Source organism: Podarcis erhardii (assembly GCF_964252035.2).
Source record: "Podarcis erhardii genome assembly, chromosome: 13".
Lineage (NCBI taxonomy): Eukaryota > Metazoa > Chordata > Lepidosauria > Squamata > Lacertidae > Podarcis > Podarcis erhardii.
Window position 1 is genome coordinate 39,586,038 of NC_138502.1, and position 26,895 is coordinate 39,612,932.

General features: G+C 47.9%; 1 protein-coding gene across 1 annotated transcript; it reads left to right on the top strand.

Annotated features, from left to right (window-relative positions):
- Positions 1 to 26,180, top strand: KIF18B (kinesin family member 18B). Its single transcript, XM_081837756.1, has 16 exons — positions 1 to 129; positions 5,715 to 6,045; positions 6,626 to 6,783; positions 9,768 to 9,872; positions 10,860 to 10,970; positions 13,005 to 13,202; positions 14,030 to 14,206; positions 14,333 to 14,407; positions 15,924 to 16,039; positions 17,139 to 17,253; positions 18,316 to 18,431; positions 19,246 to 19,472; positions 20,892 to 21,453; positions 22,439 to 22,543; positions 23,669 to 23,760; positions 25,014 to 26,180. Exons 2-16 carry the CDS (start codon positions 5,727 to 5,729, stop codon positions 25,049 to 25,051), a joined length of 2,514 nt encoding a protein of 837 aa, XP_081693882.1. The 5' UTR covers positions 1 to 129; positions 5,715 to 5,726; the 3' UTR covers positions 25,052 to 26,180.
- Positions 26,181 to 26,895: the final 715 nt, after the last annotated feature.

A 26,895-nucleotide genomic window follows, 5' to 3' on the forward strand; every position in this document is an offset into this window, starting at 1 on the left:
CTGACCAATTAGGAGAAGTCCAGAGGCGCGCGTGGTAGGCCAGTCCACCAATGGGAAGCGGGCGAAGGGGCGTGGCCGGGAGATTTGAACTGGCGAGTCGAAGGAGGCAGAACTGCGTGCAGGATCTCGGTAAGGGGACCTAGAAAGAATGTGGCGCGTGTTTAGGGGTGCTTGATTTTTATTGCCGGGGGGGGGGGAGAGAAAAATATACTGTATATAATATAGGATTCTGTCTGGTGACCACACGGTACGAGGATTATCTTGCATCGTCGACTGAACAGCCTTTCCTGCTTTTAGTGCCTTCGGCGGCTGCAATATACAGAAAACAGATCGGGAAGTTTTCGACAGCGTGGAGATCTATCAATGTCTGAGGATCGCCCTGCCCTTGATGGATCTCCATGTTGTGAAGAAAGAAAAAAAGAAAACCCCCCGCCAGGCTCTTGGTATTCAAGCTGCCGTTTAAAGGCATAGGAGCAGGGTCTGGTTAAAACGTTGGCAACTAATGGGAGAGGTTTTGCATGAAGACCTCACCAAGGGGCGAGGGATCCAACAGACTGTCTTTCACAACCGCAAAACAATGTTATAAAACAGAGATTCTCAAGCTCCCTGAGCCTGAGACCCCTTGAACATTGCCAGGAATCTCAGTGGATCGTGTAATAATCTTTTTTTTGGGGGGTAGGGGGTTATTCTATGCTGAACAAGCACTCATGTTTTGCTCCTGGGTTAAATATGAATTTAAAAATGAGTATTCCCCCGACCCCTCTTGCATGGGGAATGTTGTAAAAACGAGTGACATATGAAAAAGAAAATCGTGCCCTAGGCCAAGCTGCTGTTTACTGCCCCTCTAAGGGGGGAATTAGCCTTGTTAGCCTGTTTGATCTGACCATCCTCAAAATAGCCTCTTATTTCTGTCTTCAGAAGAAACAAATCCAGTATAGGGCCAAGAATATATATTTTGTGGCTGTTCTGCAACATCTCCTTGGCTTTTCTGAACAGAGCACCACAGTCTGCATTTAGAATGTTCACCACACATCAAATATAATATACATTTCAAGCCAAACTGTCATGGGAGAACTGTGAACAGGATCTCCTGGGGCTTTTTGGTTTGTCTGTTTTTATGAATGTTATTGGCTGCCCTGAGATAGGGGGTTCAGATTAGGACCCAGGTTCAGCGAGTGAGAGGGTTAACTTTCCCCTCTTATGCTGTTTTCCCAGTCCACATAATTCTCCACACTCAAGCTGCTGTTTGCCCCTTAGGGTAAAACACAATATCTGTATGTTTTTGTTTCCCTTCCATTTGCGAACATATGAAAACATCCTGATACCAGCTTATTAATTTTAAAGAATGAAGGACTGAACTAATCTACATTGACTTGACCAACGGTGCTAAGCCACTTGGTGATACAGGATCATTCCAGATATTCCCAGTCCCCTGGTATTTTTAAATGCATAGGCAAATGTATGGTATTTTATCCAATGATAGCTTTACTCTAGCAGATACTTGATTTTTGCTAATCCTGTTGCAGTCCTCTGCACCACTGCTAAAACATGACTGCCATACAAAAAATGCTTTTTATTTATTTACTTACTGACATTGCAACCCTAAGAATATCTTATCAGAAGTAAACCCTATTGAATTAAATGGGGCTTACTCCCCGTAAGTGGGTTTAGGATTGCAGCCTTGTCTATTCGGCCCCCATCACACAGTGATGTTGGCTCAGGCCACAACAGCTTAAAATATAAATAATAAGAACAAGAATCAAATGCAGTTTAAGATGTGGATAGTTCAGTTGGTTAAAGTGCGGTGCTGATAATGCCAAGGTTGCAGGTTCAATCCTCGTAATGGACAGCTGCACATTCCTGCCTTGCAGGGGGTTGGACTAGATGCCCCTTAGGGTCCCTTCCAACTTCTGTGATTCCAAAAACGTGCTGCTCATATTCCCTCTGTTAAATATGATAGGCCATGTCAAAATATAACAACAGATAGTGGTAGAAAACCAGAATATATATAAAGGTAAAGGCGACCCCTGACCATTAGGTCCAGTCGTGACCGACTCTGGGGTTGCGGTGTTCATCTCGCTTTATTGGCCAGCGTACAGCTTCCAGGTCATGTAGCCAGCATGACTAAGCTGATTCTGGTGAACCAGAGCAGCACACGGAAACGCCGTTTACCTTCCCGCCAGAGTGGTACCTATTTATCTACTTGCACAAACCGCTAGGTTGGCAGGAGCAGGGACCGAGCAACGGGAGTTCACCTCATCTCGGGGATTCGAACCACCAACCTCCTGATTGGCAATTCCTAGGCTCTGTGGTTTAACCCACAGCGCCGCCCGCGTCCCTTTAGCATATATATATATATATATAAAAGGTTTGATGAATAGATTTTGAAAGCAATGGTTCAAAGTATTGATCCATTAGACTTTAGTTTTTGTTTTCGGCTTTCCCCTTGAATGGAATTCCAAAATGTTGGATTTGCAGTTCTCAGAATTGCTAAATGGTGACTTTGCACAGCACTTCCTTCCAACCACGCGTGGCCCCCGCTAGACATTTCCCATTTTCCTCAGTTTCAGGATGTTTCTGATCTGCTCCGATCTGTCCCTTAAGACATAAATTGAGCCCTTTGGAAACGATTTTGTGAACATGGCCTGAATCCCGAAGTAGAATTGAAGGCACTGCCTTACTACAAAGCCGTCAGAAGTGATTGCTCTTTTCAGAGAGGACAGCTGTTATTAAAACCCACATTTATAATCTTGCAACAAATGAATGCATTGATTAGCCGGTACAATCAATCAATGAGTGCCTTTGGCCGTTAATCCCTTGTGGCTGAACAGGGCTGTAAATTTGTTGCCTTAGTAGCATTAAAGCAAGACAAATTTATCATCCTGTGTTCAGTTGCTGGGCTCTGAACTTCAGGAAGGTTGTTGAGACATTGTGAAGGACTCCGAGGAGAGTTAGGTGGTTTGCTGGCATGTGGCTGGTTATTTGCTACTTCCCTGCTTATTGGAGCAGAATTGTTTTTCTCTGTGAATGAATAGATGGCATATGAAATTGCAATTTGTTTATCTCACCATCATCTCCTTATGCAAACTTATGTTGACTCGTGCATGCACTATACTTTTACAGAAGTATCATACCACTATAAGCAATCATGGCTTTCCCCCTTTTTAGGTGACTCCATCTTCTTTGGCGATCACTCGTAGCCGAGTAAGATTGTCTTCCATAAACACGGTTTTAATAATGACTTAAATTCTGGACCCATGTGGCCTTCCACAGTGGGGACATAGGTTTCCGGGCAGGAATTGATTACGGTGTGGATTTGCCAAGTGTGCCTCCTCTTAGCACGTTTCTCCCTTGCATCCTGAGTTCGAGTGTCTTTGAGCTTTGGTAAAGGCTGTTCTCCAATTGGAGCGCTCGCAGGCTAGTGTTTCCCAATTGTTGGTGTTTATACTACATTTTTTAAAATTTGCCTTGAGACGGTCTTTAAACCTCTTTTGTTGACCATCGGCATTGTTCACCTCCCAGAGCTATAATTCCTAAACAGTGGTACCTCTAGATACGAACGGGATCCGTTCCGGAGTCCCACTTGCATCTAGAAGCAAACCATAACTAGCGACGGCACGTCTGCGCACTCACATGTCGCTTTTTGCCACTTCTGTGCATGCGCGTGACGTCATTTTGAGCGTCTGCGCAAGCAGCGAAACTCCGTTACTTCCGGGTTGCCACGGAGCACAACTCGAACGCGCTCAAACCGAAGCGCATTCAACCAGAGGTATGACTGTTGTTCCTTGGGAAGAAGAATGCATTGTTAAACCAACTTGGGCAGAGGTTTTCTACCTTTTTGAGTCCATTGCTCCCTTGACCAACTACATTCTTTCTGCGGCACCCCCGTGGGGCTCCGGAGCCCAGTTATGTCACCCTTTGACTACAGAGCTGGCAGCTCCTCACCCTTTTTTGAACACCCTCCCTTTGTTGAGTGTTCCCTCAGCCTCCTCCCCTCTCCTTGGGAGTCCTCTGAGCTGCTCCCACCACTACCTCCTCAAGCCGCCCCACAGGAGCCTGGGAAAAGGATGCCCACAGCCTTAGTGGACCAATGGAGACTGGCCAAAGGTGAGGCCAGCACCTTACCTTGGGTGGCAGCAGCAGGTGCTGCCAGGCCTGCATGGCAGAAAGGCTCTCCTTCAGCACCGGGCACTCAGCTCCCAGGCGGGCCTTGCAAGCACAAGAAAGGCCGGCACAGCACCTGTCTGCCTGCCCAGCCTCCCGCTTGTCTGTCCATTCCCAACAGCAAGGGCTGGCAAACTGGCTGGCTGCACTTCCTCACCCACTTGCCTGCTTGCTCCGAGGCCACCTCAGCTCCTGGCATCAGTACCCCCTGGCCAGCCCCAGAGGCATCATTTGCCTGGGGAGCCTGTAGTCGTAGCTGCTGCAACGAACAGCTGGACAAGCCTTTGGGAGGCAAAGATGCGAAAGGGCATCAGAGGAGGGAAGAAAGGAAAGAACGACAGAGGCCAGCACCCCTGATTATCATTCAAGGCACCCCAGGGTGCCATGGCATACTGGCTGAAAACCAGTGACTTGGGGGAATATGGGTGGTGCTGTGGTCTAAACCACTGAGCTTAGGGCTTGCTGATCAGAAGGTCAGCGGTTCGAATCCCCACGACGGAGTGAGCTCCCGTTGCTCGGTCCCTGCTCCTGCCCACCTAGCAGTTTGAAAGCACATCAAAATGCAAATTGATAAATAGGTACCGCTCTGGCGGGATGGTAAATGGCATTTCCGTGCTCTGCTCTGGTTCGCCAGAAGCAGCTTGGTCATGCTGGCCACATGACCTGGAAGCTGTCTGCAGAAAAATGCCAGCTCCCTCGGCCTATAAAGCGAGATGAGCGCGCAACCCAGAGTCGTCCGCAACTGGACCTAACGGTCAGGGGTACCTTTACCTTTACCTTTAATAACTCTCCACACTACAGTTCCCAGGATTCTTGGGGGAAGCCCTATCTTTTTCAAGTGGTACGATAACTGTTTTGAATGTGGATGTGGCCAGTTTGCAGAGCTTCTTCAAGAGCAATTCAGCCCCAGCTTGGAATCAAGAGGGATGTGAAGACTCGGGCGCTGCGCATGTTGACATGCTCCTGTCCTCTCTCTCTGTTTTTTTCAAAAAATATTTTTATTATCAATTTCAACATAACATAACAAATTATCCTACCATATAATCGCATACATTATTCCCCCCTCCCCTCCCTTTCATCCGTCCCTCCCCTCCCCCTCCAAAGATTTCCTTCAGCTCCTCTCTCTCATTTCTCAGCACATGTTATTCTCTGCATGTTATAAAATTTTACATATCCTTACATTATTTATCTAACATGTTATCAACCAATAAATTGGTGTATGTTTATTCAAAACCTGCCAAGGAGTCCAGTTCATTTTGTTGTCTTTTTAGAAGCTCCCATTGTTCCTTGAAGCCACAGTTGTCCTTGTCCCGCAATTTATATGTCAATTTAGCCAGCTCTGCATAACTCGTCAGTTTTTCTTGCCACTGTTCTTTCGTTGGGATTTGCTCATTCTTCCATCCTTGTGCTATCAAGACTCTTGCCGCTGTTGTAGCATACGTAAATAAATTGTTTTTCTTGGCAGGTCTTGTCCTACAATCCCTAACAAAAATGCTTCTTTTTTCTTCTTCTTCTTTTTTTTTTTTACAAATGTCCTCTCTTTGACACAGAGCCCTGAAGCCATGGCGCACGTCTCGCCCGCCGGAGAGGGCAGCGTGGCGGTAGTGGTGCGGGTGCGGCCGCAGACCCCCCGCGAGCGGGAGGGGAACCGCCAAAGCGTGGTGCGGGTGGTTGGAGACTGTATGTTGGTGTTTGATCCCGAGGAACCCAGCCCGCCGGGGGTCTTCGCCCAAGCTCAGGACCCTCCGTCGAAAAGGAAAGGCAAGAACCTGACGTTTGCTTTTGACCGGGTGTTCGGCGAGAGCGCTACCCAAGCAGAGGTGTTTGAGAATACGACCAAAGAGATCCTGGACGGGGTTCTGAATGGCTACAACTGTTCGGGTAAGGAGGCTGAAGGGGTGGGGCTTCTTTTGGCTCTGCCGTCGAGACAGGCAGTCTTCAAGGCAGTGCCGTGGCCTGACACCATAGATAAAGGCTAGAGCCGTGGTTCCCAATGTGGGGTTGTTTTTAAAAGTTTTAAAAGTTCTTTTAAAAGAAGAGAAATTTAAAAAGAGGGATTTTTCGTTTTTCCTTTTTTTCCTTTTTTCCTTATTTTTTTTTATGTTAATCTGTATTTCATGTATTTTTGTGTTTTTTGTATTTTCTCCTGTGTTCTTTTTATCTATTGTTTTATTGTGAAAATTGAATAAAATATCATTTTAAATAATAATAATAAATAAAAGTCTGACACGGATGAATCCGTTTTCCATTACTTTCTATGGGAAAGCGCGCCTTGGTTTTGGAACGCTTTGGTTTTGGAACGGACTTCCAGAACGGATTAAGTTTGAGAACCAAGGTGCCACTGTACGCTGGTCCCAGGATTTGAATGGCCTTCCGGCATCTGTTAGTGATCCAGGCGGTTCAATGCACATGTCTGATCCTTAGGGTCTGACTCAGTGGCTGTGCCCTCCTTCTCTTCCAGTGTTTGCCTATGGTGCGACGGGTGCAGGGAAGACCCACACCATGCTGGGGTCGGAGAAGGAACCGGGCATCATGTACTTCACCATGGAAGAGCTATACAAGCAAATAGAGGCCAGGAAGGAGGAGAAGCACTGCGAGGTCCTTGTCTCCTACCAGGAGGTACCACCCTCGCCCATTTCTTACAGCTTCTTTCTACCTTAGGCTGCAGTGTTCATAGCAGAGGTCAGACTGCCCCTAGCAGGAACCCAGTTTTCCAGTTTGACCTCCACGCATACAGATAGGCAAGTGGAAATTCTGGGTTTGCCCTTGGTCCTGTTCTCTTCAGAAGGACTTCCTGAAGTAGCAGATAAGTGAGAACAGGGCCTTTTCTGTGGTGGCTCCCTGTCTGTGGAATGCTTTCCCCAGAGAGGCTCTCCTCGCGCCGTCATTACACGCCTTTAAGCACCAGGAAAAACATTCCTCTTTAACCACACCTTTGGCCATTAAATAATCTTATAGCCTGTTAAAAGTGTTGGGTTTATTTTATTTTTGTTTATTTATTGGAAGAGCGATTGATTGTTAAACCACTCCAGGAATTGTAGCTCTGGGAGGGGAATAGGGGTCTTCTAAAAACTCTCAGCACCGTCAACAAACTCTAGTTCCCAGGATTCTTAGGGGGGAAGGCAGTGACTTTTTAAAGTGGTATGATTCTGGTTTAAATGTACAGTATAGTGCAGATGGGGTCCAACACAGGAAGATGTCCGTTGCAGAGGGTTGGACTAGATGACCCACGGGGTCCCTTCCATTCTTCCAGTTCTATGATTCTATGTGTTATCAAGGCACTGAAGGCAAGTTTCATACCAGCTTAGCTACAACCAAAAATGTCTTGTGCGTGTTTTCTCTCCTGGGGCTGCAACCTGATTAAAGGCATTTTAAATGATGAATAAATTGATTAATCTATTGATTAATTTTGCATATGGGTAAGACGCTACGTCTCTGACACAAGAGGGACACCTTTTGGGGGCTGTGTCAAATAACCATGTGCCAGTAAAACAGCACTTTCCATTTGCAGAAGGCAATACTTCTGATTTACAGGAACCTCTGGAACAATAAGGGGCGCGGGTGGCGCTGTGGGTTAAACCACAGTGCCTAGGACTTGCTGATCAGAAGGTCGGCGGTTCGAATCCCCGCGACGGGGTGAGCTCCTGTTGCTCGGTCCCTGCTCCTGCCAACCTAGCAGTTCGAAAGCACATCAAAGTGCAAGTAGATAAATAAGTACCGCTCCGGCGAGAAGGTAAATGGTGTTTCCGTGCGCTGCTCTGGTTTGCCAGAAGCGGCTTAGTCGTGCTGGCTACATGACCTGGAAGCTGTACGCCGTCTCCCTCGGCCAATAAAGCGAGATGAGCACCACAACCCCAGAGTTGGCCATGACTGGACCTAATGTCAGGGGCCCCTTTACCTTACTGGAACAATATGGAATGCAGCAGGGGCTCTGTGGCCCTCCAGATGTTATCGGACTCCAACTCCCATCAGCCCTTGCCAGCATGGCTGATGGTGAAGGATGCTGGGAGGCGGAGTCCACCAACTTCTGGTTCCCCATCCCCTCAGATATGGCACAGAAGGGAAGCACAGAGACGCCGTCCAAGAAAGCTCTTTACTATTAGATCATGCACACATGTTGCAAGTGACATCATCTCAGAAGAGGAAAAAGGCCATTGGAAGAGGGTGCTTGCCACCTGCAGTTTCCATAAGTGAATTGTGTTTAAAAATTACATTTTTAAAAAAACCAGCCAGCTGCCTGATTAATTGGAGGCACCTTTTTAGTTGATTAAAAGCTTCGAAGCAATTGATCTAACTAATTAATCAATTAATCACTGTGGCCCGCATTGTTGCAGTCCTTGGGCTCCTCCCCGTGGCATACGAAGTGTAGCTCAGACCTGTTGGTTGGCAGAACTTCCGTCTAGTGTGCTCCCCAGTTCAAAGGGAACCCCGTTTTTTTTACAGAGTAGCGTGCCATGCCTGTAATGGTGAGAGCTATGCCTAGGGTTCGCTGCTGTGATTTTGTCAAAGCCGGGTGCTCTTGTTTGCTTGCGATCTGCTTTGGCTTTCCTCCCTCAAACAAATAATAATTAAAAAATCTGGAAAACTTTCCACTTGATGGTTTGTTTCCCCATACGTGGTGTTGCCTTGTTACTACAAAGTATTCGGGGCAAACCTACCCAAACTAGAGGCACAGAAACTACCATTAAAACAGCCAGATACGTTAAAAATCAACGTATTAGCCAGGCTAACAGGGTTGGCACACTAGTGGCCAACATTGTGGAAACCTTTTGGGGAAAGTGTATTTTTGAGGTTTGATGGCTCATAACACCTGATTGTCTCTCTAAATTCTCATGCCCATTGGCTACGTTCAAATGAAGGAAAGTTCTTGCATATCAACCTAAGCAAGTTGTGCTTCCTTTTTCTGGTTCTTTGGCTATAACTTTTGATAGAATGCAGGTGATTGAACAAACTTTGTTGCCTTACACTCTTCATTAAAATATCTCTCCGCTGATATATAATTTTATGGTATCACTCCAAAAATAAGTGGTGTTATGAGCCATCAAACCTCAGAAATACACTTTTTCCAAAAGGTTTCCACAATTTTGGCCACTAATTTCTGGCCACAGTGCAGGCACTGGGGCTGGGGAGGCCCTGCCCTGGTTTTGCACGTCAAGCTTCATGAGAATTGGATGAAGCTACTTTTTAATCGGCAGAGAACGAATGATCCTTTTAGTTCCCTCCCTGCCCACATCTAGATCACTAGATGCCCCCGAAAACTGATTGACTGGTTTATCTGAATTTAAGAAACAGGAGCAGTTGCTTGCAGCCTGAAACAGCAAGTGGTGACTCTCTTGCTGCTTAGATCAGGAGGGAGTTGTGCTCTTAGCTACAGCTTCAAGCTGATTTTCCAGGCATGATAGGGGTTGGAGCAAACACCTCAGCAGGAACACCAGATTGGCTCTGCTAGGGTATTTGCACCTCACCTCCCCATCTCCCAGTGAGCGACAGCGACACACCTGCTGGAAAACTAGTGGCTCTGCCCCAGCTGGAAAACCACTTCTGGAGTGCTGACTCCCAGGAGACTTAAATGCACTGTATTGAAACCTGATCCTTTCTTCCAGGTGTACAACGAGCAGATCCATGACCTGTTGGAACCAAAGGGCCCGCTGGCCATTCAGGAGGACCCAGAGAAAGGGGTCGTGGTACAAGGGCTGTCTTTTCACCAGGTGGGTACGATGATTGCCTTGCAGGGAAAACAATATGGGGGGGTATATATGCATATAGGGACGGGGTTGGCACTGTGGGTTAAACCACAGAGCCTAGGGCTTGCCGATCGGAACGGCAGCGGTTCGAATCCCCACGATGGGGTGAGCTCCCGTTGCTTGGTCCCTGCTCCTGCCAACCTAGCAGTTCGAAAGCACGTCAAAGTGCAAGTAGATAAATAGGTACCACTCCGGCGGGAAGGTAAACGGCGTTTCCGTGTGCTGCTCTGGTTCACCAGAAGCGGCTTAGTCATGCTGGCCACATGACTCAGAAAAACTGTCTGCGGACAAACGTCAGTTCCCTCGGCCACTAAAGCGAGATGGGTGCCGCAACCCCAGAGTCGTTTGCGACTGGACTTAACTGTCAGGAGTCCTTTACCTTTACCTTTTTTTATATATATACAGTGGTACCTCAGGTTAAGAACTTAATTCGCTCTGGAGGTCTGTTCTTAACCTGAAACTGTTCTTAACCTGAAGCACCACTTTAGCTAATGGGGCCTCCCGCTGTGGCCACCACCGGAGCATGATTTCTGTTTTCATCCTGAAGCAAAGTTCTTAACCCAAGGTAATATTTCTGGGTTAGCGGAGTCTGTAACCTGAACCGTATGTCACCTGAAGCGCATGTAACCCGAGGTACCACTGTACATATATGTAATTAAAGAGCCCATTGCTTGCTTACGGGATTTCTTCAGCTATGGTGGGAATATGAAGGGGAAGTTACTATTTGTGACTGCAGCACATGCTTTTCTCAACAGTCCCTCTCTCTCTCTGCTGGCCTGTGATTTTCTTTTTTTAATCCTTTATTGAAATTCATGGATATGATACAGTATCTGAAATCCACACATACAAAGAAAACCTTACATAAATTTACAGTTAAATATTGAATTACTCTTTCCACATATTTTCTAACTAAACAGTCTCTCTTTCTCTCTGCTGGCCTGTGACTTTTAGCCAAAATCGTCAGGACAACTCCTGGAGATGCTGAGGCGAGGAAATCTGAACCGTACACAGCACCCCACAGACATTAACGCCACCTCTTCACGCTCCCATGCAGTCTTCCAGGTAAGTGTGGCAGAGATTGTTAGGGACCATACACAACTTTTGCAGGGCAGCGTAATTAGGAAAACGTTTCTTTCCCTCTTCATACAGGAAATATTATTTCTGTCCCTCGATGTAGTGAAAGCTTTTTGTACGCAAAGATGATTTGTGCTTGTGATGGCATTTAGCCAGTCGTATGCGATCCTGCAAAAGGTTTGGGGGCGGTTACACAGCTTACTTTCAAATCAGTGAGCGTCCTGCAACTTCCTGCTGAACTCCTGCAGCTTTTCATGCCACAAATGCTGTGGTGTTTTTGTTTTGGTCCCACTTGGTTTGTGCTATAGCAGAAGACTGCCCCTCCAGATGGCAGTAGTGTGGTAACATCATGAAGCATCACGGAGCTACTAATAAAGCAGCAATTAGTGACGCATTAGAAATCCATGCATGATGCACTATTATTGTGTCAGTGCTAAGTAGCAGAATACACCCGTCGCAAAACCCACCAGCCTAAAAAAACACCAACCCATCAAATTTTATTATTTTGGTCACAAACCAGTTCCAGCTCACATACAATATCAGGGAAGGCATAAAACACAATAGGGATACATTTGAATTTGCAGTTGGGTATAACAGAGACAATACAGATATATTAGCAGTTAAAAATATATAAGTTAAATCTTAATCACTAAAATATAACCTAAAATTGTCATTTAAGGCCTTAGTCATTATGGTAGCACAGCTTGTTCCCTAAGTTTTATAGCACCTGCACAGAGTTTGGCCTCCCTTAGCCTGATCTCTGGATCCTTGTCCTCTATCAGGGATTTTAGACATTGAAGTTCGGACCCATTTGGAGATTTTTGTATAGCAGGGGTGATAAATGCCGAGCGTATATGCCCGTAGAAACGACAGTGTAACAAGACATGAGAGACAGTTTCTACCTTTAATCATGAGGTCTGTTGCCCTGTGTGTGGCTTCCTGGAAATAGTTTGTCTTGCCGCTGTGGAAAATGGAGGTTAGACCAGATGGATCCTTGATCCGATCTGTATTCTTGTGGGGTAGGTAAAAAGGTAAAGGACTCCTAGGCGGTTAAGTCCAGTCAAAGGCGACTCCGGGGTTGCGGTGCTCATCTCGCTTTCAGGCCAAGGGAGCCGGCGTTTGTCCGCAGACAGCTTTCCAGATCATGTGGCCAGCATGGCTAAACCGCTTCTGGCGCAACGGGACACCATGATGGAAACCAGAGCGCCTGGAAAAGCCGTTTACCTTCTTGCCACAGCGGTACCTATTAATCTACTTGCACCCGTGTGCTTTCGAACTGCAGTAAAAACTTCCCGATAACAGGACTGCCTTCAGGTGTTGTGTAGTTCTCCATCTCCTTGACATCTGATAGGAATGTTAGAATTCCTGCTGCATGATTGCAGTCATGGGGTTTTTTGCCTTTCACATGACGTTATATATTTTGACTCCACAGAGTGGGAAGTGATGGAAACAGGATGTTTGTGTTACTGTGTTCCGTTAAGTGGGACTATTGTCCTTTGTTCTTTTTCTCTTTGCTGTCTGATGCTAGAGAGAGAGAGAGCCATGTTGTAGTGTTCCGTGTGTAAATAAAATAGATTAGCCAAAATGCTGAGTTCTGTCACACGTTATGTGCAAACTGCGGATCCCTAAGTGTGCCGGTGTCGGTTGGCATCGGTCGCTATGATGTTCGGGCTGAAGAAAGCTTTTGAAGCTCCTGAACGAAAGACCAGGAGGGAGAGAACATGCCAGTTGGGCATGTGTCTCTGCCAGGGTCCTACTCGAGTGTAGGCTGAACTCCTGACAAGGAGGGCGTTCCACTACCTAGAAGGCCCTCTGCCTGGTTCCCTGTAACTTCACTTCTCAATGTCCAGGCCAAACAATGGAGGTGGAGATGCTCCTTCAGGTATACAGGGCCGAGGCTGTTTAGGGCTTTAAAGGTAAGCACCAACGCAGATTCAACTGGCTGTCTCCAGTTCTGCTTTTCAGGAAGTTCAGTGCTCTTCCACCCACACCAAGGGATTCAGCACTTTTTAACTTTTTCAGATCCACGTGAAGCAACGGGATCGCGTTGTGGGCATCACCCGGGACCTTCGGGTGGCCAAGATGAGTCTGATCGACTTGGCGGGCTCAGAGCGGGCCTCTGCCACCAAGGCCAAAGGGGAGCGGCGCCGCGAGGGGGCCAACATCAACCGCTCCTTGCTGGCTCTCATCAACGTCATTAACAGCCTGGCGGATGCCAAGGTAACACCTTTGCTACTTCTTCCTGCCCCTGGGTTTAGATTTCTGTGGTCTGCCTCTGGGTTTACTGTTCAGGGACATCCTTGGCCATTCTTGAAGGGCACCTTAGTTCGCTCAGTGACAGTCATTCCCGCGTATATATTTTTATATAATAAAGTGTGTCTACAAAAATGCTTCGAAGGCTTTTAGCATAATAAATCTGATCACGTTATCCAGACTGGTAGAGGCTCGAAAATGTGCAGCATGATTCGGGGTGGGTGAAGAGTATATATTGTCTGTTTTTATAAAGAGATAATGCCATGCTGTAACATCCCCTCTAATCCTTCCATCCCTTACTTGTTTTCATAAAGTATTTCCTTCACACAAACATTTTGCAGAAATGATGGAAAATTCAGCTGCTGAAAAATGGAGTCCTTTCCACCCCCTATTATATCTCAGCTTCACCACAAGGGGGTGAAGTTGTAAGACTAATATATTCTGCGTAGAATCACAGAATTGTAGAGTTGGAAGGATCATCTAGTCCAACCCCCTGCAATGCAGGAATATGAGACCTGCGGGTATAGGGCAGGATCTGAATTTTAATAAATAATAATAATGCAGCTGTCCCTTACGGGGATTGAACCTGCAACCTTGGCATTATCAGCACCAGGTATGTTTACTCGGACGTAAGACCCACTGTGTTCACTGGGACTTACCTCCAAGTAGATGTGCACATGGGACTGTAGCCGCAGTAGCCACAGAAGAATTAAAGGGGAATTGTGGGCATTTTCCTGTGGGAACATGATTTTTATAAACCCAGTTTTTGTCTCTGCTTCCCTTCTGGCCCACAGGGCAAAAAGCCTCACATTCCATACCGGGACAGCAAGCTTACCCGCCTCCTAAAGGATTCTATCGGTGGGAACTGCCAGACCATAATGATAGCCGCCGTTAGTCCCTCAGCGCTTTCCTACGAGGACACCTACAACACCCTAAAGTATGCCAACCGAGCTAAAGAGATCAAACTCCTAGTAGGTATCTGAGAAAGCCAACCTCTTAAATCAGGCCGGAATTGCAACTTGTGCAAAAATGCGACGGCCTACCTCTGTTCCCCACCTCAAAATTACCTGCTTTCTGTGCTTTGTCCTGGCCTGCAGATGAAAAGCAACGTGGTCAGTGTGGATTGCAATATCAGCCAATACGCAGCAGTTTGTGAGCAGCTGAAAGCAGAGGTAAGCAGACCCTGTTTCCTTTGGGTGGGAACCTGAGGAAGGGCGGGGGGTCATCTTATAATGAAGCCTTCTTCACAGGGGATATGGTAGTCCATAGCTACTAGTCATGTTGACTTACCGTATTTTTCGTTCTATAGGACACACTTTTTCCCCTCCAAAAATTAAGGGGAAATGTGTGTGCGTCCTATGGAGCGAATGCAGGCTCCTTGGCTTCAGTGATAGCAACGCGAAGCCTCCAAAGTGCAGAGGGAGCGCTCTGGAGGCTTCACGTTGCTTTTGCTGAAGCCTGGAGAGCGAGAGGGGTCGGTGCGCTCCGAAGGCTTCAGGCAGCTATCCTGCGCAAGTTCCCGTTGCACTCGGGAGGCTTCATGTTCCTTTTGCTAAAGCCGGGAGAGCAAGACTCTCCTGGCTTCAGCAGAGAGGGAGAGCTGCGCAGCGCCCCTTCAGCAAAGCAGGAGGAGAAATGGAAGGGGCTCCATTTCTCCTGCCACTTCACTGAAGGGGCGCTGAGCAGAGAGGGGGAGAATTTTATTTTCTTGTTCTCCCCCTCTAAAACAAGGTGTGTCCTATGGTCGGGTGCGTCCTATAGAGCGAAAAATACGGTATGTAACCTCCAGAATTAGCCAACAGCCCTGGCCAGTGGGGCATTTTTGAATTGCTAGACAAGGTATGCAATCCCTCTGTCTGGTTAAAAGTTTCACCACAGTGCCAAGGAGCTGAAAACTATGCTTTGTGGCAGTCCAGCTGTCGATTCTTGCTGTCAAGCTGCAAACCGATGCTTTGCATTTGCTTTCTGTCTCCCACTCCCTGTTAGCATTGCCATAGACCAAGCTTTTGGGGGACCCAGCGGCCTGTGCCGGATTACCAGATTGGCAGAGCAGGTCCCTCATGCCTTTTAGGGGTCCTGCACCAATGGATCAAAATTAATATTGATTCGATCTTGAAAGAAAATGGCAATCAAGCTTTCTTAGTTCAGTGTTTTCCCCTAGAGTATTCACACGGGGGTGGGCAAGAGAGGTTTCGACTGCCGTGGGGCCTTCGCATGGTTTAATCCGGCGCTGCCAGAGGCCTAGTTAGAAATCTAGAAAACTGGTGTGGCCACCAGAAAATACACCCTTTACAGAAGAAAAAAGTGGTGAGCCCACAGGTGCCGTGTTGAAGACTCCAGATACAAATGTTCCCTTCAGGCCAAGTTCCACTCGTGAAGGTCCTTAGAACTAGTCCTCCGTAGAAAGTCATTCAGGACAACACTATAAACAATTAAAAACATTGGCAGGATTTAAAAAAAACCACACTTGCAATGTGACAGGAACTATTGTGATAACCGATTTTTAGAGAAAATATGGAGAACATTATACGATGCAGCTGGAAAAGAGTAATTATGGAACCCACGTGAATGCAAATGTTAAATGGAAAATTGAAACCATGGTTGGTTTGTAATACAGCCAGTACACTGCGATCTTGGGAAGTTTGCTCTATGTGCGAAATATATATATATATATTTTATGCCTTTCAGGTGGCCATATTAAGAGGGCGGCTCCGAGCTTATGAGGAAAATGTCCCAGAGGTTAGACCCCACCTTGTACCGGCTGTTCTGACTCCTTCCAGACCTGGCCAGGATGAGCTTCTCAGGTAGGTCTGCTGTGTCTTACTACACAGGAAGCATTGGAGTCAATACCTTTTGATACAGACAAGACTACAAGAAGCCTGTGCAAAGTGAGGCATTTAAAGCTGAAATCTAGCCAATCATGGACCCCAGGATTTGAAGGATCTGTTTCAGCCCGAAGTCCTCCTCCCAGCCTCTTCTTTTCCTTCCCTAAAAACCTAGGCTCCTATTTTTTCTAAGATATTCAGAGACATGCAGTGCTTAAATTTTCCTTTTCCTTTTTTTTTTTTAAACTACAGCAACCACAAGGCCTAGAAATTTGCTTCTATTTAGAAAATAGATTCTCAAATGTTGTGAGATCCACTGTCAGAGGGCTTCGTCCACAATAATAATTTAATAATAATATTTTTTTAAAAAAATTATATCCTGCCCATCTGTCTGGGTTTCCCCAGCCACCCTGGGCGGCTTACAACATATATATATATATGCAACAAAATATCAAACATTTAAAGAAAACAAAATATCCTATACAAGCAGCAAACAGACCAATAAATCAATAGAAACCAACAATAACAATAATAACAGCAATAATAAACAGTTTATAGTCATGCCCAAATTAAAATAAAATGCCCGCATCCACACCATGCTGAGAGCTATAGTTTGTTTAGGTCTGCTGAGAGTTGTTAGAAGACCCCCCGCTCCCCTCACGGAATTACAATTCCCAAATTTCCCTGGGAAGTGGATTGTTGAACCGCTCTGAGAGGGAAGGGAGGGTCTCCAAACAACTCTTTCTTCACCCTTAACAAACTACAGTTCCCAGAATTCTCTGAGGGAAGCCGCAAGTGGCATAACAGGGCTTTCAATGCACGCTGTGTGAACATCTAATGTTAGCTACTTGTATGAGAGAATAAAACCGGCTGAGAGCTGGCGTCATGTCTAGGAGCCCAAGCTATGAAACAGGACATCCTTGATTTGAATTTCACCTCCTCTGCAAACTTTCTCAAACTGAGCAAGGCTGTGCCCCCGGAAGCAGGCACAGGAAAGTTAAACCAGATGTCCATTTGGTTTCCTACCAGCGCTTGGTAGAGAATAGTTGGTGACACCCCACTCCTGCACTTGGTACAGGTCAAAGGAGGCTTGTTCCGACTGCGAAGCCCCGGAGAAGGGCGATGGCGAGACAGAGATGTTGAAACCGAATGATGGTGCCTCTTGTTCAGGAAAAAGCAGCACAGCAGAGCAGGTAAGGGCCAGGAAGTTTGTGGGATGGGCATCGAGGTCAAGAGATCTCAGCATGTGGATCCTTTTTCCTGAGGCTTTTCCACCCAGAGATCCGCTCAGTATCTGCAGTGCCTCTCTTAAAGATTCAGACGTGGTGGTTCTTATAACTGACCGCTGAGACCATTTCTTGGCTAATCCCGGAGCACCCCACAGGGATTGTCCCATGGGGCAGCAAGTGGATTTGTGGGTGCTTTGATCAACACCCTGAGGGTGGTCTTTTCTCATCCACACCCAGGGGAATTGGGAGCGTTGCATGACATCGCAGCAGCTCATCCAATTGTGTGTTGTTGTTTTTTAAAAAATAAATTTATTTATTTGGTTTTTCAGATTAAACTTTAACAATCACATATCCAACATACAACCTAAAAGCCAAGATTCCAAAGAATCTCCTGGAATTCCCTCTCCCCCTTTGTGGGTTCTATTGCTAATCATATCCTCCTGCATCTTTTATGATAATCCAAATCTTTTACATCTCCATTATGTCCAAAATTCACCTTAAAACTACAATCGGTTATTCAGATCGTCCAATTGTCAGGTGGGCATGTTGTACACAATGGGTAGAATATAGCATCTGGTATCTATTATACCAGATATGCGGTATAATGGGACGCGGGTGGCCCTGTGGGTTAAACCACAGAGCCTAGGGCTTGCCGATCAGAAGGTTGGCGGTTCAAATCCCTGCGACGGGGTGAGCTCCCATTGCTCGGTCCCTGCTCCTGCCAACCTAGCAGTTTGAAAGCACGTCAAAGTGCAAGTAGATAAATAGGTATCGCTTTGGCGGGAAGGTAAACAGTGTTTCCGTGCGCTGCTCTGGTTCGCCAAAAGCGGCTTAGTCATGCTGGCCACATGACCCGGAAGCTGTACACTGGCTCCCTCGGCCAATAAAGCGAGATGAGCGCCGCAACCCCAGAGTCGGCCACGACTGGACCTAATGGTCGGGGGTCCCTTTACCTTTACCTATATATTATACAAATTTTACACCTGCATACCCCCCCGACACACACCTTTCTGCTGTGTTTGATAGATTCAGGAACTGGGGGGGAACCCCAGCTGCTGTGGCACAGAGTCCTCAGATCCAGCTGAGAAACAGGAGAAGCTGAATGCTCGGTTGCAAGGAATGGATAAAAAGCAGCTGATGAGGTGAGTCAACGTCTTTCCACCCGATATGTGCAGGTTTAAGCACATATCAGGTTGGCAGTCAAACTGATGTCACAGACATTTCATTCTTTCCAAAATACAGTGGTGCCTCAGGTTACAAACACTTGGGGTTACAGACTCCGCTAACCCGGAAGTAGTACCTCGGGTTAAGAACTTTACCTCAGGATGAGAACAGAAATCGCGCACCGGCAGCAGCGGGAGGCCCCATTAGCTAAAGTGGTACCTCAGGTTAAGAACGGTTTCAGGTTAAGAACGGACCTCCGGAACAAATTAAGTTTGTAACCAACTGTACAACTGTATAGCGGAACCTCAGGTTACATACGCTTCAGGTTACATACGCTTCAGGTTATAGACTCCGCTAACCCAGAAATAGTACCTCAGGTTAAGAACTTTGCTTCAGGATGAGAACAAAAATCATGCTCTGGTGGCGCGGCGGCGGCGGGAGGCCCCATTAGCTAAAGTGGTGCTTCAGGTTAAGAACGGTTTCAGGTTAAGAACGGACCTCCAGAATGAAGTAAGTTCGTAACCAGAGGTACCACTGTACTGCTTATCTGCAGGGTGGGCAGGAACCATGCCGATTCATTTCTGCTCTTTTTGCAGCGTACACAACATACATTCAAAGCACGCGACTTCCCCCCCTTGAATCCTGGTACCTGAGTCTTTCACTCTTTGAAAGGCAAACTATAGTTCCCCGGGATTCTTTGGGGAAAACCATGTGCTTTGTTGCATACACAGCCTTTGCTCCTCTCTCCCATTGTGATCCCGTGGTTATTTTCGATCTTTCTTACTGTCTCAGGCTGGTAACGTCAATCTTGCACGTGGCACAAAGGCAGTATGCCCGTCTGAAAGCTGCCAACCTCCTCACCCCAGATACGAGGGTCGACTTTGAAAGCCTGGGCAGCTTGGTGTCGGGAGAGGCCTGTGAGGCCCCAGAAGTTTCCGCTGTAAAGGAGCAAGCTGGGCAACTGGATGCGGCTACTCGAGGCAGCCTGGAGCCAGAAGTGCAGCAGCTCGTGGATAATGGTGATTCTTGCGGGGGGGGGGGCAGGGACAGGACGACAGCGTTGAAATTTATTTTATTTTTATTGAAATTTATTTTAATTTTATTTATTTGTTGGATTCATATACCACCCTGTACCCGTAGGTCTCAGGGTGATTCACAGAACAAAATCAGACTATAAAACCACAAAGTATATCATCAAAATAAAAACAACAACCCAATAACCCCCAGAACCACATTTTAAAAGGGCACACAATCAAATCAACCAAAGACCTGGTTTAAAAGGAATGTTTTTGCCTGGCGCCTAAAGGTGTATAATGAAGGCGCCAGGTGAACTTCCCTGGGGAACTTCCACAGGGGGAGCCACTGCAGAGAAGGCCTCGTTCTCGTGTTGCCTCCCCTTGGACCTCTTGAGGAGGAGGCCCGCAAAGAAGGGCCTCAGCAGGTGATCTCAGGGTCCAGGCGGGTTCATATGGAAAGAGGCGGTCCTTGAGGTATTGTGGTCCTGAACCGTTTTAAGGTTTTATGGGTCAAAACCAGCACTTTCAATTGGACACACTGCAGTCAGATCAGAAATAGCAGTGAATGCGATTGGCTGAGTGCAGGGTTCCCCCATTGGCTGACTGGGGGGGTTGGCTGAGTGAAGGGTTCCCCTATTGGCTGACTGGGGGGATGGCTGAGAGAAGGGTTACCCCATTGGCTGACTTGGGGGTTGGCTGAGTGAAGGGTTCCCCCATTGGCTGACTGGGGGGTTGGCTGAGTGAAGGGTTCCCCCATTGGCTGACTTGGCGGTTGGCTGAGAGAAAGGTTCCCCCATTGGCTGACTGGGGGAGTTGGCTGAGTGAAGGGTTCCCCCATTGGCTGATTGGGGGGGTTGGCTGAGTGAAGGGTTCCCCCATTGGCTGACTGGGGAGGTTGGCTGAGTGAAGGGTTCCCCCATTGGCTGACTGGGGGGGTTGGCTGAGTGAAGGGTTCCCCCATTGGCTGACTGGGGGGGTTGGCTGAGTGAAGGGTTCCCCCATTGGCTGACTGGGGGGGTTGGCTGAGTGCAGGGTTCCCCCATTGGCTGACCGGGGGGGTTGGCTGAGTGAAGGGTTCCCCCATTGGCTGACTGGGGGGGTTGGCTGAGTGAAGGGTTCCCCCATTGGCTGACTGGGGGGGTTGGCTGAGTGCAGGGTTCCCCCACTGGCTGACTGGGGGGGTTGGCTGACTGCAGGGTTCCCCCACTGGCTGACTGGGGGAATGGCTAAGAGAAGGGTTCCCCCATTGGCTGACTGGGGGGTTGGCTGAGTGAAGGGTTCCCCCATTGGCTGACTGGGGGGTTGGCTGAGTGAAGGGTTCCCCCATTGGCTGATTTGTCCCGTCTCCTGGGTCCATGCCCTTGGGTGTGCGTCTCTCCCTTAGGCTGCCAGTTTTCATTGCTCTCTGCCTCTCTGTCGCAGCTGCCCTCCCGCCTCTCCTTCCTGCAGCCGAGCGTGTCGATCCAACGGGCGGTCCTGGGGTCTTGCCCGCTTCACCAGAGAGGGGCCCAATGCCAGGCGCAGCTTTCAAGACCCCCCACCTCCCAACAAAGAAGCGAAGGAAGTCGGCAGAGAGCCCACCGCTGTCCGAAAGGAGTTCTCCTTCCACCCCCAAGGGGCGGGCCAAGCGTCGGCGGAAGAATCCCGTCTCCCCACAGCAAGTGGGCTCTCTGAAGGAATGGGCTGCTTTCCCCCAGGCTGACTGCACCAGCACTCCTCTCGTGGTTAAAGCCAGGCCTTCTAGTCCGTACAGTCTCCGCCCGCTGCCGTGCTGCCCTTTGACAGTTACAAAGACCCGTAGGCCTCTGGGCACCTCAGCCGCCCAGAATTGCTCCACACCAGCTCCGCCGAGGGGCCTGAATACCACCTTCGACCTCTGCGAGGTTCCCTGCCCTCCTGACGTGAAACCCAGCGCTCCTGAATGCCCTGCCTGGGAGAGCATCCGGCACCTCTCTAACCACCAGGGGGCACCTTTCATACCCAGGTGGGTGCCTCTGAGCTGCAAGGCCCTCTGGCATGTCCTTCCCTTTGCAAGAGGTTTGGCCCAGGGGGTCTCAGACACAAACTATGCCAATACTTGCGGTTCCCGGTTGAAAGCATAGGGGGCAATCTCTGCCAAGCAGGAGGGAAGAATCCCACGAAACACAGTTCATGCCTCCACTCTTACAAGTCAAAAAGCCGTGGCACGAAAGGAAAAAGCAATGAGGAGGGTGGAGGAAAAGTATTACACTCAGGCAACAAATACAAATTCCTAATATTACCAGGCTCTTCTAACGACCAGGTTGGGTGGAAATGGGCTGCTGCGCGTGGCCTTTTGTTAACCCAAACGTCCTGGAAGTGGCTTTTATACAGCCAAAAGTTGCTGTCCTTACAGACCTTCTGGGCCCTAGCAGGAATCTACTTGTCACTCTTGCTGTGGCAGTTAAGGCTCCCCATGGCCTAATTGGTACCATCACCTTTTGTAGAGTTGCTTCTACAATCATTTTAAGTTGGGGGAATTGGGGAGGAAAGCATGAGCCCAGCTGTTAAAAGCAGCACAGGTTGTTTCCCATTTCCCAGCAAAGTCTCCAAAAAGTTAAAACAGTTGAGACCTGTCTGCATTGCCTGAAAGTTCCTGGCCTTTAAGACAGCCTTGCAAATAGTTACTAGCCTGCAAGCATTTTTGCTAGCCGGTTGGGTTTGTATATTAGGTCCAAATGAGGGCCAGAGCGCTCCCCTCCCCTGTTCCTCTGCCAGTCTGCTCAGTCGCCTCCATTCAGTTCTTTGTCGCCTGCGGCCACCAGGCAAATATTTAAGTGCAAGGCCACTTTAAGAGGCGTGGGCCTTTTTTTGGCAGCCAATCCCTGCCTTTGTCCCGTGTCTCTTGGCAAATTAGAGGTGACCAGTTTCCTTGGGGTGAGGAGGGGGGTGGGCACCCAAACCCTCCTGGAGGCTGTGCTTCTTGCATTTAACTCCTGCAATCCTTGCAGTTCCAGGGCGTCCATGCCAGTGTTCACCATGAAGGGCTCCTCCATTCCTCGATCATCCTCCTTGGCCTCCAAAGCCTCAACACAGAAGAGAAGGCACACCACAAAGTAAGCTCACTCTCCTTTTCAATAGGCTTGTCCTGGGAACACACCTATGTCCTCCTGGCCCCGATTGAGGTCATCAAAACAAGGGGATCCCTGCATTCAAGGCTGCCAAACCTACTTACAAATATCGGTGAGAAGATGATCCCTGCCCTTAGGCTCCCAGCCCAAAGAGGCACGATACAAAAGGAAAAGTGGGCTGGGAGGGAGGAGGAAAAAGCTCAGAACCTAATTCTAAGTAGTTGGTCCCTTACTTTTCTCGCCCTGATCTGGCCACAGTGATCCATGCGACAGTCCCCTCCAGGCTTGATTATTGTAACTCGCTTTACGCGGGGCTGCCCTTGAAGCTGACCCAGAAACTCCAGCGGGTGCAGAATGCCACGGCGAGGCTCCTTACGGGGTCCTTGCCGCGGGACCATATTCATCCAGTGCTTTACCAACTGCACTGGCTCCCGGTGGAGTACAGGGTCAGGTTTAAGGTGCTGGTTTTGACCTTTAAATCCCTATGCGGCCTAGGACCCACGTACCTACCTAACTGCCTCTCCTGGTATGCCCCTTGGAGGACCTTAAGGTCCACAAATGACAACACTTTGGAGGTCCCAAGTCGCAAGGTGGTTAGATTGGTCTCAGCTAGGGCCAGGGCCTTTTCAGTACTGGCCCGACTTGGTGGAACGCTCTGTCTCAAGAGACCAGGGCCCTGCGGGACTTGACATCTTTCCACAGGGCCTGCAAGACAGAGTTGTTAGGCTGGCCTTTGGTTTGGACTCAGTCTGACCCTTATGTTTTCCCTCCCCTTACGGTTTTAATCCATAGTCTACTTTTAAAATGAGGCTGCATTTTAAACATTTTAAATTGTATTTTAACCTGTATTTTAAATTGTCCCCGCCCCCATTATGTTTTTATTGTAATTTTACTGGTGTTAGCCGCCCTGAGCCCGGCTCTGGCCAGGGAGGGCGGGGTATAAATAAAATTTATTATTATTATTATTGTTATTATTATTATTTATTAGAGGGCTTTTAATGAGGAGCCGGAACGGGGGGGGGGGGGGATTGTAGAGGAGCTGAATGTTGCTGGCCTTTCTGCAGGGCTGCTGAAGAAGCCTTGCAACTCAATCTCTCTTCCTCTTTTTAGCCCTGCCTCCTACTCGCTAGGTGCGCCACGCAGCCGCATTGCCAGGCTCCAGGGAACGTCTCTCAAATCTTCGCGGGTCACAAGCGCGCCAGGTAAACTGGGTCCGGCTAACAGTAGTGCAAGTAGTGTCTCTGCCCATATTCTCCCAAACAGTTAAGCCCACAGAACTCTGATTGTGAAGAGAACAAGGCTGGGGAATGCTTAAGGGGAAGAGCAGGCAGGAGAAGATTGGGAGGTGGGGAGATGCTGGAAGCTGAAGAGGTAAAAAGGTTTAGTGAGCAGGAGGAGTCTGGCAGAGAGCAGTCCAGAAGCAGAGGCTGGAGAGGAAGGAGGCCAAGAAGCAAAACGAGGCACCATATTTTTTGCTCCATGAGGCGCACCTACTTTTTTTTGGGGGGAGGGGATTAAAGAAAAAAAATATGCGGCTCTTGGGGGCTTTTGTGGGACGTGGGGGAAGTGAGAGAGCCTCGCTCTGTCCCTTCCCCCACCTCCCGCAAAAGCCAGGGATAGCCGTGCGAAGCCTCCCCAGGGCAGCGGGATGAAGGCTCCCCGCTCCCCTACGGAGGCTTCCCGGGCTACCCCAGAACTGCTCGACCCAAAGAGCAAGTCGGGGAGCAGCAGAAAGGCTGTGTGCAGCCTTCCCACTGCTCCCAGAGCTTGGCGGGGCTGGCGGGGGAAGCCCGGGTTCCCCCCCCCCCCCAGCCCCAGGGACCACACATTCGCCCCATAAGATGCACAGACATTTCCCCTTAGATTTTAAGAGGGGAAAAGTGTGTCTTATGGAGCGAAAAATACGGTAAGCTGCTGAAGAGACACAGGTGTCTCCCCTCCCCTCCTGCTGTGACAAGCTTCCATCGCCCTTTGTCTCCCAGAACCAGAAGAGGCATGAAGAGAGCAGAGGAGAAGTTAGCTCCATGCAGGCACAGTCTCCGATTGCTTAGGGGAAAACCCTGGAGAGAAGGGGACTTAGGCAGCTGTAGAGAGGTGTTTCGTGGGGGCAAGACCTGCCAAAGATGAGCTGCTGGGATCATTAGGCCTGAAACACCTGCACAGGTCTATTTTTGCTAACGAAGAGTTACCTCCAACTCGCTTGGGGTGGGTTCCTGCTAGCTCGCTACTGTCAGTCTAATAGGGCGAATGAGGCCCTGCCTTCCCCACCTTAGTTAGCTCCTACCTCCCTGCCTTCTTATTTACTTATAACCATTCAAGTGGTGGCTCTGTTTGTCATTGGCTGTGGCTCCACCTATGGTTGGTCTCCCTGCCTTCCGCCTCCCAGTCCCATTGGGCACCAGTCGCTTGTACATTTACCCGTCAACTCCCTTCCTAATCTGGGCTTTCCCTACAGGACAACCCTCTGGCAATCCTGCATGGAAATGGCGCTAGGAAGATTCCATCGCTCCTGAAGGATTGTACCCCATCTTCAGTCGTGTCGTATTCTATAAATATGCCTTCCTGAAAATCCTCATTGCCCACCCTTTGGTCCCTCAGCATCTGTTGATGGTATATTATTCAGTATATTATCCTGTGTATTTAACATAATATATATATTAAAAGACAAAAACAAAAGCAGGAAAAGATAGATATATCAATATTCCTGCTTTTTTATATAGATTAGGGTGTGGTTTTTTTTTTTTTTAAAAAAGAAACTTACCATAAAAAGCTTTAATGAAATGTATGATATATATATATAGAGAGAGAGATATGTAGAACAATGAAATATAAATTTATTTTTAAACATCATATCAAATATTACTTATGCCCTATTCTGGTTCTTCAGTTCTCACTTTCTACTCTTTTCCTCCTGGACGTGATTGTTTGCAATTCCATAAATTCACAAAATTCCGAATGAATTAGTTATACATTTGCCCATTACCCTGCACTTTATTCTTCCAAAACGTCATAAAGTTTGGCCAATGAAATGTTTATTTTCCTGTTCCCCCACGCACTAGCAATATTTGTAAATTTTAAAGCACAAACCACATCCCATATCCTCATCATCCAATCCCTTAATGAAGGCGGTTCTTCCCCCCCCCCCTTTTCTTTTGTGACTAATTATCATCCCTGTATCGACATAGAAATTCACATTACCAAATAAAATAACTACCAAGGCAAATGGTAATTTCTCCTTGTCATACGGACTTTCTTTTGAATAGCAGGTGATTTTTTTCTTGTGCTTTCTGAAGCTGTCTTCTGTATAAAGATGCCTTGTCACAAGGGCAAACAAAGATAACCTCAACAAATGTAGTAACACAGAAGTGGACATTTCTTACTGGCTGCTCCAGTGTTGGAGAGCATTCTCCTTGCTGAAATAAGAATGGGCCCCATCAGTATTGGCATGCCGCCGGCTTGTGAAGACGCTCCTGTTTAGACAATCCTTTCCCTGACTTGAAGCTCCTCCTCTAATTACTTGTAATTGCCGTTTTTACCCTTTTATTCATTGTGCTGTTTTTATGGGCTCCTTTTATTGTTGCATTTCAATTGTGGGTAAAATAAACACATTAACTGAAAACAATGCTTTGATGAAACTGCTTTGATGTGTATTATGCACTCTGATATTTTTGTCACCAGTTTTTATACAGTCATACCTTGGATCCAGAATGCCTTGCAACTTGAACGTTTTGACTCCCGAACACCGCAAACCCAAAGTGAGTGTTCTGGTTTGCAAACGTTCTTTGGAATCTGAACATCCTCCGCGGCTTCCGATTGAGTGCAGCACGCTCCTGCAGCCAATCGGAAGCCGTGCCTTGGTTGTCAAACGTTTTTGGAAGTCGAACAGACATCCATTCGACAACCAGGGTACGACTGTACTCGTAAACCAAAGCCATCCTGACAATCAAGCATCATATAAGTAGATGATTATAATAGCAAGTGTGTGGTCACAGCAAACTAGAGCCACAGTTGCGAGGCCTGCTTCCTCGGAAGTAAATCCTGCTGTGTTCAACAGCGCATATTCCTTCATGAAGGCAGCCTAATTTCTTGATGTATTACTGTAGCACACTGGGAAACAAAGGACAGCTCGAGGGACTGTGACAGCCTTGCTCGGAATCTCAGTGAGATGTGACTTTAGGGCTTTGCCAAATACAGAAGTGGAAAGGAGAAGGACTGTCAGCTCTGATGTTTTGAGCTGGGTCCTGGAGAACTCTGTCTTGCTGGCCCTTTCCTGGTGAATAGTAAGAGGGGAATGGATGGAGAAACAAAGGGATTATTAGGGCACTGTGAAATACAGC

What these genes read in the sequence shown, in the direction of transcription:
- KIF18B (XM_081837756.1), top strand. Translation starts at nt 5,727, where the DNA reads ATGGCGCACGTCTCGCCCGCCGGAGAGGGCAGCGTGGCGGTAGTGGTG. An exon ending in GAATGGCTACAACTGTTCGG is followed by an intron (nt 6,046 to 6,625) that starts GTAAGGAGGCTG and finishes CTTCTCTTCCAG; the next exon opens with TGTTTGCCTATGGTGCGACG. An exon ending in ACAGCCTGGCGGATGCCAAG is followed by an intron (nt 13,203 to 14,029) that starts GTAACACCTTTG and finishes TCTGGCCCACAG; the next exon opens with GGCAAAAAGCCTCACATTCC.